General features: G+C 44.5%; 1 protein-coding gene across 1 annotated transcript in view; it reads left to right on the forward strand.

The window, feature by feature from the left end:
* The first annotated feature begins 447 nt into the window (after positions 1–447).
* LOC137521626 (sarcoplasmic reticulum histidine-rich calcium-binding protein-like) overlaps positions 448–16,109 on the forward strand; it is a 76,022-nt gene continuing 60,360 nt past the window's right edge. Inside the window, exon 1 of the mRNA XM_068241125.1 lies at positions 448–1,565. Coding sequence (XP_068097226.1) covers positions 785–1,565 — 781 coding nt within the window. The 5' untranslated portion in view covers positions 448–784. The remainder of the gene's footprint in view (positions 1,566–16,109) is intronic.

Below are 16,109 nucleotides of genomic sequence, written 5' to 3' on the forward strand. Positions count from 1 at the left end.
ATATTCTGACCACAAGAACCATATCTTGTCAAACTTCTGCGGGCAGTCATGATTCAGCTATCTGTCAGTGGTTTTAATGTTGTGGCTGACCAGTACACACATATACCTATATATTACACTCATTCAAATTTTGTGTCTGCGTGTTAACAATTTAACTGTGTGAAGTTGCATAATTCTTGAGCTGAAGTATTTAGTATGGGGGAAGGGGTTGGTCACAATCACGATGTTCTTGTCACAATGAAAAGTACTGGGGGAGACCGATAAGGACTAAGTATAGCTGTCCAATTGAAGCATTTCTGACTTACTAGTAACTTGTCTCAGGGCTGCCTTCAGTGACCTTTTGCACAGTGTAGATCACAAATATGGTCATGAAGGGATATGTGCCATCATCTCTTTCTATATTAGCGGCATGGAAGAGCAGGAAAAAAGCCCCTTCCTCTGCGGCTATTGGCTGAGAGACAGAAGTTTTCTTTTGTACATCTGCTGCTGTCAATCGCCTAAGCCTGTTCACAGGTCTCTTTTTCCCAAGGCACTTTTCTTCCTCAGAGTTGCTGTTCCCTGCTGACGTCTGGCTTGCTGTCTCCCACCCAAGAAGTCCTTTTATTGGATTATTTTATTGGGAATGTGAACTGGTTCTTCATGCTTGGGATTTAACTGAATCAAAGCACTACAACCTTTCTTTCCTCAACTTGTTGTCGTCTTGGCAGGCTTTGTGGAATTGCAGGACAGAGTGAATCTGCTGGTGGACACAGTCAGGACTTAAGTACTCTTGTTTTGTACCAGGATGGCCTCACAGAAAGTGTGGCTGTTGTGTCTTCTGATCACAGCTATTTGCTCATTCCAGGTGCATTTATTACCCGGAGCACATGCCCAGGCCCCAGGTGTGGCACACGATGATGACGACGATGATGACGATGATCATGTAGACCATGATGGAGATGGCAAAGATGATGATGATGATGACGATGATGATGACGACGATGATGACGACGATGATGATGACGACGATGATGACGACGATGATAAAGATGATGATAAAGATGATGATGACGATGATGATGACGACGACGATGATGATGACGACGATGATGATGACGACGATGATGACGACGATGATAAAGATGATGATAAAGATGATGATGACGATGATGATGATGATGACGATGATGATGACGACGATGATGATGATGAAGATGATAAAGATGATGATAAAGATGACGACGATGACGACGATGATGATGACGACGACGATGATGACGACGACGATGATGATGATGACGACGATGACGACGACAAGGATGATGACGACGATGATGACGACGATGATGATGATGACGACAAAGATGACGACAAAGATGATGATGATGACGACGACGATGATGACGACGATGATGATCAAGTTGTAAAAAAGCAGGATGATGATGACGACGATGATGACGACGATGATGATGATGATGATGATGATGATGACGACGACGACGATGATGATGATGACGATGATGATGACAAAGCACAAAAACAAGGTGACGATGATGATGATGACGACGATGATGATGATGATGAAGGTAACTAAGACTAAAGTCTTGCACACTTTACACAAATACTAGGGATCATCTCTCAAATGTTAATGTACACTCTAGCGGAAAAGTAGCGTCAATATTTTTCTACCTTGAAAGAGCCAAAAGCAGTCGGTGTCAGTGAAGTGTTTCATGTGTCCTAGCAGCATTAGCTCACAGGCTTTATTTAACCTATGGCTGCTGGCATGACCAACATACCTAAACGTGAGTTTGCATTGAGCCTTTGCCGCTGTGTGCTGTACCCTCGCTGCTTTTATTAATCGCAATACTGGGACATTGAATTGGACTGGACTGAATTCCTCCCGGAAGGAACTTGACTCTTGGCGCAAAGTTGGGACACTGCAAACGTTGCCTTAAGTATTCTACTTGTGGGTTCAAATTATTTATGGTATTCCTTCCTAATAATAAACAAAAAGAAACCTGACAGTAAATAAATGGCTGTCAGGATCCATAAAACGATTTAAATAAATTTGATTCCATCCATCTCCTAACGTGTTGGGATAGTGCTGTCTGCTTGTTTAAAATGATGGTTTGAGTGGCCTTCTACCTCAATCTGCTGCTCTCAGCTTTGATTGTCAGCTTATGGCTGATGACTTGTAAGGGTTCTGATTGGTTGTCCCTTTCTGGAGCAGAAGATATTAACCCCTATACAGTGTGTATGTAGCCATTTGAATTCTAATGTGTGTTAGTTGACAAATGCTTCATCTGACTAATGATGCCTTCATATTCATGTACATGTGCTTAAAGTGTTTCCCTCACCTGTAGACCATACATGGGACAATTATTGGCTAAGATGGGTCATGTGTAAATATTTGCATCTATGATCAGTCCATGTATGGGGGCTTTGTGTAGGGCGATAGATGTCAAACAGCTAGGATGGAAGATGCCGTCATACACGTGATCTTGTATCCAGCTCCCATTCAGCTGCCGTTGTTGTCCCCTAATCAATAGAGATGTCCAGCACCAGCATCAAATGCTCAAACGCTCCTATTTAGACATGCTCAGTGAGATGCTATGAATTTTGAGTTTATTCAGATTTTATGTTAATTCAATGTGTATTTAGGCAGCTTGGAACTGGAACAATCAAAATGATCAGCTTCTGGAACGGGGATGGTCAAATTCCACGTTGCATAATCTGACATTAAATTAACATAATGTTTGCATCATCTCAAAATTATTAACATTCCTCTGACCATCTCTTATTTCTCCATCAGCTCAGTTCAGAACTGTCACAGGGCCCCCTACAGGCTGGAAGGAGAAGTGACATGTGGCCTAGTCAGCTTGTATGTGCCAGGTGTACCATAACATTCTTAAAGGAGATTTTTTTCAAGTTGAAAAAAACAACTTAAAGGGTTTTTTGTCAGTTTTAAATAGTCTGGAGAACGGTTACAACCTGTAAGTTCATTATTGCTATCTGTGCTACAACAAATTGGAATATTTTCTCTTTTTCTTTTATGATTCTCTGTGCATGGGACAAAACTGTGGAAAATTTCCCCAACAGGGTCACCACATGCAATCAAAACCCTAATGGTTCACATTCACTTTCACACAAGATTTTTTTTATTGCAGTCTGTACCCTTGTTGAGAATTTTCATCATTCCCTGTTCTTTGATACCCATGAGAAAAGAAAAGGAAAAGTGAAATTTCCAGTAAAGGGCTCTAACCCTTCCTTGTTCTATCTAAAAGCAGAAAAAAACAAAACATAAAACTGGCCACACACCATACAATTTTCATGCAATCTAACTGTACAATTTTTATACAATCTTACCAACATCCATGTAGTATAACAGCACTTGGTGATTGATTGTAAAGCTAGATTGCATGAAAATTGTATGGTGTGTGGCCATCTTTAGGCTTTCACTAAAGTCAGGAGGAGTTCAGATCCCTATCAGGTTGTTATTGCTGTTAGTGCCCCCACCAAAACAAGTAACCATCACTTCCTGTTGAGGAATAACAATCATCTGTACAGAAAGCACAGGGTAATTTATGGCAATAAACTTCACAGGTCTAACCTTCCCCACCCTACTGTAAAAAGTATTTTATCTGATATCTGTGCTAATACCGGTTGCCTGGCAGTCCTGCTGATCTTTCTGGTCAGTAGTGTCTGAATCACATACCTGAAACAAGCATATAGCTAATCTTGACAGAAACATCTAATCTGCATGCTTGTTCAGAGTCTATGACTAAGAGGCAGATGATCAGCAGGACAGCCAGGCAACTGGTATTTTTAAAAAATAATTATGTCAGCCTCCATATCCCTCTCACTGTAGGTTTCCTTTAATGAATTTAAAGGGACAAACACAAATGAGCTGTAATTATAGTTATTTTTCACATCTTGGTACAGGTAGCAAGGTATAATCTAGCCATTGTTTGCCTGAAATGTGTTCACTGTTTTGGAATTAATGTGATAAAACGTCATTGTTTATACCAAGCACTTGATGACTCAGGGGTGAGACTGGCACAGTGGCACATACAGAAATTGGCGTATAGCTTTGCCTTGCATTGAGCAACTGCTTTCCATCAGATTTTGTCTTAAACCTGATGGGAATCAGTGGATGCTGTGTGACATATCAATTACTTCTTTTCCATGCATTTCATCAAGAACTACTGGGCATAACAGATCGTAACATTACAAGCATGGCTGGCTTAAAGCAAACCAGAACTGAAAATAAACCTATGAGATTAATTCATTGTATGTGTAGTACTAATGGTGAATAGAACTTTCCTGGTGTCTCACTTACACAAGGCTGCAATTCTAATATGAAGTATAAACAGAAGCAATGTCAGTGTGACATGAAGTCTGGTTCATTCAGCTCCAACACAGACAGGAATAATTGCAGTGTTATCCTGTTATCAGGGGAGTTTGATCAACCAGACACAGCTGTGCTGGCTTCTATTCACTTTTCAGGAGAGCTACCACTGGACTGGACTGCAATTAAACTGCTTCATTTGCATAGATAAAGAACTACCCTTGGAAAGTAAACACAGAAAAATTCTAAACAGGTTAAGTACAACATGTATCTTTGTGTATCTCATCATGGGTCTAATGGCCGATACTCACGGGCTACAATTGTCGCCGCAACACGCGGCGCGCACGTGTTGCGGCGACAGGTCGCCCGTGAGTATGCGCCGTTGCATGGGCGCGCACCCCGAACTGTCGCTCGTCGCTGATGTCGCCAGGCGATTGAACTACTCAATCGCCTGGCGACAGCAACCTCCATTGAGGAATACGGAGCTTCCGGCGGGGGGAGGAGGAACGTCGGCGACAGCTTCCGTCGCGCCGCTGGTGCCTCTTCCGCGTGTGTGCGCGGAGGGACCTGGCGAGGAGCTGTCGTCGGCCTGTCGCCCACACGCTCACGTGTGCTGGCGCCAGGCCCAAAAAGTTGCCCGTGAGTATGGGCCATTATGCACTAAATGGCAATAAAGTTGCTGGGCGCAGGCAGCACATTGCCGAGATACATTGCACGTTGCTGTGGTAATGTATAGTATGGTGCTAATCGGCTAACGGGTGGTGCGTTAGTACTGGTAAAATTGCTGTGCTCATCTTCACCGCCGTTTGGTGCATCAGGACCCATGTCACTTATCAGTTCAGGTACCCTTTAACTCTGGCCATGCCCAATACAATATGCTTGTACATGCTCACCAACATATTTGCAATATGAGAGCAAACACATTGGATTTGATTTGCATCCATTGTTCATACAGGCCCTTATGGTACATAAATGTGGTAAGATTGGGTAGATATTGTAGAATCAAATTTCACAGTGTATGGCCAGCAATCTCCACTGTGCAATCTTACCACTTCTATGCAACATGAGGGACTACCTAAAATACACTCACTCAGTTTACCATTCTACTACAAATTAAAAGTACACTCACTCAGTTTACCCTCCTACTACATAGATTTGGTAAGCTTGTACAATCAAGATTGTATCATTGATGGCCAAGAATGGAAGTAAACCTTACTTGTGATCATCATAACATTTTGGAAAACACCAATTTATCAAAAAATGTAAAACATACACAGGTTTGGAGATGGCTATGTATGATGGGGGCTCACAGGAAAGTAATTACAGGGCCTCCGACTTCTGAACCTCAAAGACTATCCCACTAGCAAGACCTGCAACCCTCTAAGTCAATAACAGACATTGCTGTCCAACATATTCATTGCTTTTGCAGCAGTTGTACAGAAATTCTGAATGGTATTTTCCATATGCTATTGCTGCCTGCATAAATGTGTAACCAGGCAACGAGGGGCACCTGAGCAGCTGCCTTGTGTGCTATGGCTGTATTTACACCCCTGTGAGCAGCTATGGCACATTTTTCATGGTTTGCAGAAATGAAGGTGTATTTTAGAGCTGTTACTAGGATTCTAACTTGTTTGCTGTTTTCCTTCTTCTTAAAGGACTACTGTAGGAGGGTAGGGGGGAAAAAGAGTTGAACTTACCTGGGACTTCTAATGGTCCCCCGCAGACGTCCTGTCCCCGCGCAGCTACTCACCGATGCTCCAGTCCCCGCTGCCAGCTCAATTCCGGAATTTGCAACTTTAACGTCAAAAAACCACTGCTTGCGCGGCCGTGTCCTCGCTCCCGCTGTTGTCACCAGGAGAGTACTGCTGCAGAACGTACTGGGCCTGCACAGTACACTGCCGGTGACGTCAGCGGGAGCGAGGATGCGGCCGCGCAGGCGCAGTGGTCTTCCAATTTTAAATCTGCAAATTCTGGACGTGAACCAGAGGCGGGGACTGGTGCATTGGGACTGGCTGCGCGGGGACATTAGAAGCCCCAGGTAAGTTCAACTCTTTTTTCCCCTACCCCCCTACTGTACTCCTTTAAGGCTAGGTTCACACTATACTTGTGCAGCTCCGTGGACAATGACAGCACACACATCCATAAATCATGCAGGTCGGAGCTTTGCAATACAATTTTCTGAATGGAGCCAGAGTCTGCGTTTCAAATGCACATGTGTGAATGGGTCCCTTTGGTTTCCGTTTGTCCACCGGCCTCCTGTCTGGAAAATACTACGCCTTTTTATGTGTGAACCTAGCCTTAAGCCTGGTACACACTTTCCATTATGATTGGCCAATCATCTACCAATTTTACCACCTCCATGCAGTATGAGGGTGAACAGATACTGAATACTATGAGCAGATTGTGTAGGTAGACCCTCATGCTGCATGAAGGTGGTAAGATTGGTCAGTGACCAATCGTAATTGAAAGTGTGTATAGGGTTTATGATTTAATTAATCATTGTCCTTCTCAGTCTAAAGCCTGGTACACACTTTCAATTTTGATTGGCCAATCACTGACCCATTTTACCATCTCCATGTAGTATGGCGGCAACAGATTTTGAATACAATGAGCAGATTGTGAAGATAAGCTCTCATACTACATGTAGGAGGTAAAATTGGTCAGTGATTGGCCAATCAAGGTTGAGGGTATGTACCAGGCTTTAGGTAGCATACACACATCCAATTTTGATTGGCATATGATTGGCACATTTGACCACTTCCATGTAGTAGGAGGGTCAGCAGATTTTGAATGCTATGAACAGATTGTGTAGGTAATCATCATCATCAGCCAATCAGAATTGACTGGTCTACCCACCCTTAAGCCTGGTACACACTTTCAATTATGATTGGTTAATTATTGACCAATTTTACCACCTCCATGTAGTATGAGGGTTTCCCTACATAGTCTGCTCATAATATTCCATATCTGATGACCCTCATACTACATGGAGGTGGTAAAATTGGTCAGTTATTGGCCAATCAAAATTGAAGGTGTGTACCAGCCTTTAGGTTGCATATACACTTCCAATTTTGATTGGCTAATCAATGGCCAATTTTACCAGTTCCATGTAGTATAGGAGCTTACCTGCCCAATCTGCTCATGGTATTCAAAATCTGTTGGACCTCATACTAAATGAAAGTAGCAAATTTGGCCAGTGGCTGGCCAATCAAAATTGGATCTGTGTATGCATCCTAGTCTAGAGAAGTATAGCTATAGCTTAACTGCTTATCAGTTAGCAGCAACAGAAGTTATTGGTTAGTAGCATGATCAATTTATTCAATAGAAATTATGCTCCCTCATCTGCGCTCCCCCTCCAGCTATTTGCCCAGGATTACCATCAGCAGCGAGTGGGGAAGCAATGACTCACCCCCTTCCGCTCGTGTCACTTCCTCCAATGCTGCTCACTATATTTCCGCACTACAGTCGGCGGCATTGCAGGACGTGTCATTGCTTCCCCACTCGCTGCTGATGGTAATGCAGGGCAGATAGCTGGAGAAGGGAGCCTCAGGTGAGGGAGGAGGGGGTCTGACCCCCCCCCCTCTCCCCCACCGCTGTGCCCGCTGCTCCCCCTTCCTGGCTGCTACCCCCTCCAGGTTACCTACACTAGGGGCAATTATACTACCTATGGGGGGGGGGCATCTTAACAAGTTTTACTCAGGCGGCAAAAAGTCTAGAACTTGCCCTGAGAAGGTAGAAGTGGTACACTATCACAACCAACCAATCAGAAAGCTACAGAACACTAACCTGATACTCTAAAGACATGGGCCTAAGGCAGTTGTTACCAAGGAGGCAACTGTCATGGAAGAGGTGTTGCTGCATTTAAAAGAGAGGTTGCTGCAAATGGAAAAAGGATGTTGCAAGTGGGAAACAACACACAGGAGAGGAGAGCTGCTGCCCAAGGGGGCTGTACATGAGCAGGGCTGCTGTATACACATATTACACATGGGAGATGCCGCTGCACATGGAATGAAAAGGCTGCTGCATTTACACAGTTAATGTGTGGCTACATCAAGAAATGAGGTAAAAATATTTTAATTAGTGTTGATTAGAGGAAGGAGGAGATCAGAAACTTTGGTTGTCTTTTTTTTCTGACCTGGGAGTCGAACTCATGACCTCATGCTTCACAGGCAGAGGCAGTACCTGTCTGAATAGTTTTTTCTTCACTTTCTGCCTCCTTCATTTCTTCCTGAACAGGAAATGAAGGAAAACTGTTTTCAGAAATAAAATGAAACCAATAACTACTTGACAGAAGTTATAAAGCCTTCCCTAATTTCCTACAAAATATGCTGTTACTGCTGCTTGTGGTCCAGCTGGTAAGATTTCTGCTTACTTCCACCCAGACAAGAAGTCAACGGAAATCACTGAAATGGGTATTCAGACAACAGTAAAACGTCACAGAGGTACCTTCCCCACACTATCCAAGAAGGTTGGCCGCAGTTCTCTAATAGCTAGCGCTCTTGTACCCAGAAGGCAGTACATGCCTAATTTGTGGTTCCAGTAAGCAAGCCCAGAATTTTAGTAAAACTTCAGGGTGGCTAAAAAAAAGTAAGCTTGTAAAACAAATTCATGTAAAACAGTTGCACCACAGGATTCCTTACAGAGACCGTGATATGGAAGTGTCCACGTTTTCTGAATTAAGCCAGCTGTGGAAAACAAGCTACAAATTCATAATCTGCCTGTAGTAAGGTAGGAAGTTCCTGGGCAGTCCATACTGTCTTCCTCTAAGAGACTCCAGTTTCCAGGGTTGTAATTTTAGGTTGGAGGTCATCAGAAACCATAAGAAACCTCAGAGGAGGTTGTATCCTCCAGGCAAAAATGAAACTACTGTACCTCCGTTTCCCTCCTTCCTCGCGATAGCACAGCTGGCAGATCCTCATCTTTGGTCTGAAGGTGCTCTGTTTTGCTAAAGTTTCATCAATAATTGGATCATGTTTTGTGGTGGCACACAGAGTTAGTGCGTATTCCTGAGAGCTCTGCATAGCAGGTTCCATTGGTGAGTCTTCTTGAGGGCATGTGTGGGAAAACACCGTCCAGAGGAATTCAGGGAAATGTCTGTATCAAATATATCTGCAGCAGAGTCTATTTCTGGTCACTGCTTACTCACTCTGTAGTATTAAGGAAGGTGAGATGCCCGTGGTCCTCTCGCTCAAAGCCACCGCCTCACCTTGCCAAGAACCTAACAGTAAGAGAAACGATGACCTAGATATATCGAGACTCTGCAGCAGTGATAATGTAAAGAGGAGGTGAGTATGCATCTTTCTTTCCACAGGTGAATTAATATTGGCTTTGATGCCTTGCCTTAATTGGCCCCAGGTGCGTGCCTGTATGACTTTCCGTTCCCCACTGTGAGACAGACACAGAAGTTGTAAGGTTAGCTGATTGCTCTCACATGGCAGATGACTGAAGAGGAAGGAGAGGACAGCAGGAGCCTGTGCCCACTCCGAACTGTCTATCAAGACAATCACAATCATTTGTGCTGTATATGAGTGAAGAAGAAGAAGATAGTAAATGGTACAGGCTAGGGGTTAAAGGAAACCTTAAGTGGTTGAAGCATGCAGGCTACCATCTTTATCCCAATAACAATAACCCCTACCTGTTGCCTAACCCTAACCTCCCCCCAAAATAAAACCTCCTAATTCTACATCCCCTTACAATATCCACTTCCTGCTGCCTTAAAAAAAGGACACATTTTTGATGCCCAACCCTATCCTTCCGTCCACAATACCCCTTTCTGATGCCTAACACTTCCTCGCCCAAAAAGAACACCTTCCTGATGCAAAACCCCACCCCACAATAATAACAAAACTCGCCACATAACAATAACCACCTCCTGATGCCTGATCCTAACCTGCCCCCTAACATTACACTTTCCTGTTGCCTAACCCTAACCTCCTCCACAACCTATCTCTTTCCTAATACAAACTCCTCACCTTATCCCCCCAGATAACCACTTTCTGATGGCAAAATCCAACAACAGCAATAACTCCCCCCCCCCCCCCAACACACAATAAAAACAACACCTTCCTGTTTCCTAACCCTTATATTCCCTTCACAATTACCCCTTCCTAACCTTTCTCCCCCACACAACAGTATCGCCCTCCTGTCCATATCCCTAACCTGTCCCTAACATTAACCTCTTCATGATGCCTAATCCTAACTTCCACCCTTACAGTAATCCCTTCCTGATGCCCAACTCCTCCATAACCATTGCCTCGTCATAATACAAACTCCTCACCTTCTCTTCCCCCCCCCCCCCCCACCAAAAAACAAAAAACCTTTTTACTGATGCCTACTGCAAACCTTCCTCCTAACAATAACCCCTTTCTGAAGCCAAAACCCTCACCCTCAACAAACATATGTTTCTAATGCCTATCCCTGATCTCCTCCCCTCAACAATAACCCCTTCCTGGTGCCAAACCCTAACTTTCCACCAACAACAGCTATTTGATGCCTCACCCTAACCTCTTTTTCTCCAATCTTAACCTATTCTTGATGCACAACCCTAACCTTAACCCCAACAATAACCCCTTTTTGTTGCCTAACCTTAACCTTCCACCAACAATGACCTCTTTCTGATGCAAAATCCAACCCCTCACCCCCTAACCTGTTCCTCATGTATAACCACAACCTTAGCCCCAACAATAACCTTTTCCTCAATAATAACCATCACCTGATACCTAACTCTAACCTCCACTCAACAATAGCCCAGAGTTCTGATGCATAACTAGCTTCCCCCAACATGGACCCCTTCCTGATGCCTACCTATCCCCCCCCCCCCCCCAAAAAAAAACAAAAAAAAACCAACAACAACTATACTAGAACATAGTTCTGAATTCTCCCCAACAACAGTAGTCTATTTCTAATGTCAAACTCTAACCTCCCACCCCACAATGACCCTTTCCTTGTGCCTAATCCTAATCCCCCTCCTCCAGCTTTAAACTGTTCCTGGTAACCTAACCTTGGGCTCAACAATAACCATCTCCTGATGACTAAATATTACCTCCCTGACATTAACCCCTTTCTTATGCCAAACCCTAACCTTCTGCCTAACAAAAACCTATTCCTGATGCCAAGCTATAATCTCCCCCCAACAATTATTATTATTATTTTAGTATTTATATAGCACCAAAATCTTCCGCAGCGCTGTACGGTATATTGTCTTGTCACTTAACTGTCCCTCAGAGGGGCTCACAATCTAATGCCTACTATAGTCATATGTCTATGTATGCATAGCGTAGCATATGTATCATAGTCTAGGGCCAATTTCTTTTTTTTTAGGGGAAAGCCAATTAACTTATCTGTATGTTTTTGGGATGTGGGAGGAAACCGGAGTGCTCGGAGGAAACCCATGCAGGCACAGGGAGAACATACAAACTCCTTGCAGATGTTGACCTGGCTGGGATTCGAACCGAAGATCAAGCGCTGCAAGGCGAGAGCGCTAACCACTATGCCACCGTGCTGCCCAATAACACATTATCAATGCCTATCCCTAACCTCTTACCCTCAGCAATAACCCTAACTCTAGCCCCCCCAACATTAGCCTCTTCCTGATGCCTAACCCTAATTTCATCCAACAATAACATTTCCTGATGACTAACCCTGACCTTTCCCTCAACTATAACCATCTCTGAATACCTAACCATAACCGTTACCCCAACACTAGCCCCTTCCTGGTGCCTGACTCTAGCCTCCGCCAACATGAACCCCTTGCTAGTGCCTAAATCCACCCCCAACCCCCACAAACACACACACACACACACACATTCACAATATCCAGTCCCTGGTGCATATTTCTGACCTCTCCTAAAACAATAATCTATTTATAATGCCTAACCTTAATCTTCCACTCCAAAATAACCCCTTCCTGATGCCTAATTTTATCTCCCCTCCCTAACATACATTAAACCCTTCCTGATTCCTAACCCTAACCTCCCCCAACAACAAACCCTTCCTGGTACAAAACCCTAACCTTCAACTCAAAATATAACCCCCTCCTGAAGCTTGACTCTAACTTTATCATTTACAGTAAGTAACCCCTTCCTACAGCAAAACCCGAACTCCCCACCCCAAAATAACCAGTTCATGATGCTACCCCTAACCTTCTCCCAGCATTAATTTCTTCCTGACGCTTAGCCCTCACCTTAGCCCTAACAGAAACCTTTTTTCATTGTTTAAACCTAACCTTCCAACCAACAAAAACACTTTCTCATCCCTAACCTAGCCTCCTCCCAACATTACTAACTTCCTGATGTCTACACCTATCCTTCTCTCCAACAATAATCGCTTTCTGACGCCAACCCCCCGCCCAAATTAACAGCTTCCTAATTTCGAACTCTTATTTCCCCCCACCCAAGAATCACCCCATCCTATGCCTAACATTATCCTCTACCTGATGCTTAACACTAACCCCAGCCCCAACAAATAACCACTTCTTGATACATAACCCTAACCTTCCTCCTAATAATAGCCCCCTGCTAATGTCTGACTATAACTTTAACACTAACAGTAAACCCTGCCTGATGCACAGCCCTAATCTCCCCACCCCAAAATAACTAGTTCCTGATGCCTAACCCTATACACCCCCCCCCCCCCAAAAAAAATCTATTTCTGATCCCTAACCCTAATCTTCTCCCAGCATTAACCCCTTTATGATGCATAGCCCACAACTTAACCATAAAAGTAAAGTTTTTCGATATCTAACCCTAAACTTCCACTCAACAATAACCCTTTCCTAATACCTATTACTTCCTCCTTCAACAAAACCTCTTTCTCATCCTTAACCCTAGCTTCCCTCCAACAATAACAACTTCCTGATGCTTAACCCTTACCACCCCAACCAACAATAACCAGTTCCTCACACCTATCCCTGAACTCCCCCAACAATAACTAATTTCTGGTGCCTAATCCCAACAAAAATTACTCCTTCCTGATACCTAATTCTTGTCTCCTCATAACATTAAACTCTTCCTGATGCTGAGCCCTCACCTTCGAAGCCGGTTATGTCGGCACGAGGCGCTGAGCGCCATGTGCTGAAGCTGGGCGCAGTCATAGCAGCAATGCTATGCTGTGCACCCCGCGTAATGGTAATTCGGGGTTCCAGCGTCTGCCAGACCCCGAATTACATCTCCTTCAGAGTGTCGACAACTCGGAGGGGGAATAGTATTTAATGCCACCTCGGAGTTTAGCGGCAGAAAGGAGAGCCATCATTCGGCTCGCCCTGCGCCGAACTGCCTGGCGCCGAGATGCCATGTACCCCTTACCTTAGCCCTAACAGTAACCATTTTCAATACCTAACCCTAACTTTCCCCACAACAAAAACACTTTCTCATTCCTAACTTAGCCTCCTCCCAACATTGCCAACTTCCTGATGACAACTCATATCCTTCTTTCCAAACAGAAGTCCCTTTCTGACACCTAATCCACCACCTAACATTAACAGCTTCCTCATTTATAACCCTAATTTTGCCCCACCCAACAATCACCCCTTCCTATGCCTAACATTAACCTCATCCTGATGCCTAATGCTGGGTATACACGGTACGTTTCTGTACCGTGTATCGACCAGTTGATCCGGCCAGGTGATAATATTCTACTGGCCCGATCAAGCTGCTCGACCCTCGCCCGCTCGATCCCCACCGGCGGACAATGGCAGGGAATCGAGCGCTGATAAGAAAGCACCGGCGGGGACGAGCGGTAATCGATCCGTGCGCACACGCAGACGAGCGGGGACGGGGCTGGGGTCAATCCGTGTATCCCCAGCATAACACTAACCTTAGGTAACTTTCCTCCCAATAATAACTCCTCCCTGATGCAAGACCCTAACCCTATAACCCCCCCAAAAACAGATCATGATGCCTAACCCTATAACCCCCCCCCCAAAAAAAAAAATGAAAGTCTATACCTGACCCCTAACCCTAATCTTCTCCCAGCAGTAACCTCATCCTGATGCATAGCGCTCATCTTAACCCTACCTAAAAGTAAACTTTTTTTTTTATATCTAACCCTAATCTTCCTCCCAACAATAACCCTTTCCTAATGCCTAACCATCCATAACCTCCTCCCCCCCAAAACACCTTCTCATCCCTAATTCTAGCCTCCCTCCAACATTACCAACTTCCTGATGTCTAACCATAACCTTCTCTTAGAACAATAACCCCTTACTGATGCCTCCTCCCAATGTTAGCCTCCTCTTGATGCCTAATCTTATCCTCCCCTTTAACCACCATGGCGGTTTGTTTTTTTGCGGCACTCGGCCGCTGGTGGGTTTTTTTCACCTAATTTTTTATTGTATCATGTAGCTAGCCTAGCGCTAGCTACAGGATTCTCCATCCCAGCGCTAGCTACATGATTCCCCCATCCCTGCGCTATCCCTCCCACCCCTCCGATCGCCGTCGGCGATCATACCTAACAGGAAATCCCGCTCTGAACGGTATTACCTGTTAGGGCTTCCCTTGTCACCATGGCGACGATCGGAATGACGTCATCGACGTCAGGGGAAGTCCCGATCCACCCCATAGCGCAGCCTGGTGGTGATTGGCCAGGCTGCGCTAAGGGTCTGGGGGGGGGGTCCTCTTTCGGGGTCGGATCAGCGGCGAGCAGCGGCGATCGAATTAAACACGCAGCTAAAAAAGTGCTAGCTGTGTGTTTAGAAAAAAAAATTGTAAAAGACCCACCAGGGGCTGAGATATCGAGCCTGGCGTCAATGGACGAGCTGAGCTCGTCATTACCGCCAAGCTGGTTAAACAATAATGACTTCCTGATGCCTAACCCATACCTCCCCAACCAAGAATAACCAGTTGCTCATGCCTATCCCTGATCTCCCCCAACAGTAAATAATTCCTGGTGCCTCCCCCCCCCCAAAAAAAAAATTACCCCTTCCTGTTACCTAATTCTAGTCTCCTCCTTACATTAACCTCTTCCTGATGCTGAGCCCTCGATACCTAACCCTAACCTTTCCCCCAACAGAAAAAACTTTCTTACTAAGCCTTCTCCTAACATTACTAACTTCTTGATGTCTACTCCTATCCTGTCCTTCTCTCCAACAATAATACCTTTATAAAGCCTAACCCACCCAAACAATAACAGCTTCCTAATTTCTAAACCTAAATTTACCCCACCCAACAATCACAGCTTCCTATGCCTAACATTAACCTCTTCCTGATGCCTAACACTAACCTTCCTCCCAATAATAACTCCCTTCTGATGCCTAACACTAACCTTAGGTAACCTTCCTCCCAATAATAGCTTCCTTCTGATGCCTGACCCTAACTTTAACACTAACAGTAACCCCTCCCTGATAAAAGACCCTAACCCTATAGTTTATGATGCCTAACCCTAGACCCCCCCCCCCCCAAAAAAAAAGTAATAGCCTATTCCTGACCCCTAATCCTAATCTTCTCCCAGCATTAACCTCAAATTGATGCATAGCGCTCACCTTAGCCCTACCTAAAGGTAAACATTTTTCGATATCTAACCCTAAGCTTCCTCCCAACAATAACCCTTTCCTAATGCCTAACCATCCATAACCTCCTACGCCAACAAAAACACCTTCTCATCCCTAATCCTAGCCTCCCTCCAACATTAACAACTTTCTGATGTCTAACCCCAACCTTCTCTTACAACAATAACCCCTTACTGATGCCTAACCCTAGGCTCCTCCCAATGTTAGTCTCTTCCTGATGCCTAACCTTATCCTCCCCTTTAAACAATAATGACTTCCTGATGCCTAACTCCTACCACC

The sequence above is a fragment of the Hyperolius riggenbachi genome, chromosome 6 (genome assembly GCF_040937935.1).
Source record: "Hyperolius riggenbachi isolate aHypRig1 chromosome 6, aHypRig1.pri, whole genome shotgun sequence".
NCBI classification, from domain to species: Eukaryota; Metazoa; Chordata; class Amphibia; order Anura; family Hyperoliidae; genus Hyperolius; species Hyperolius riggenbachi.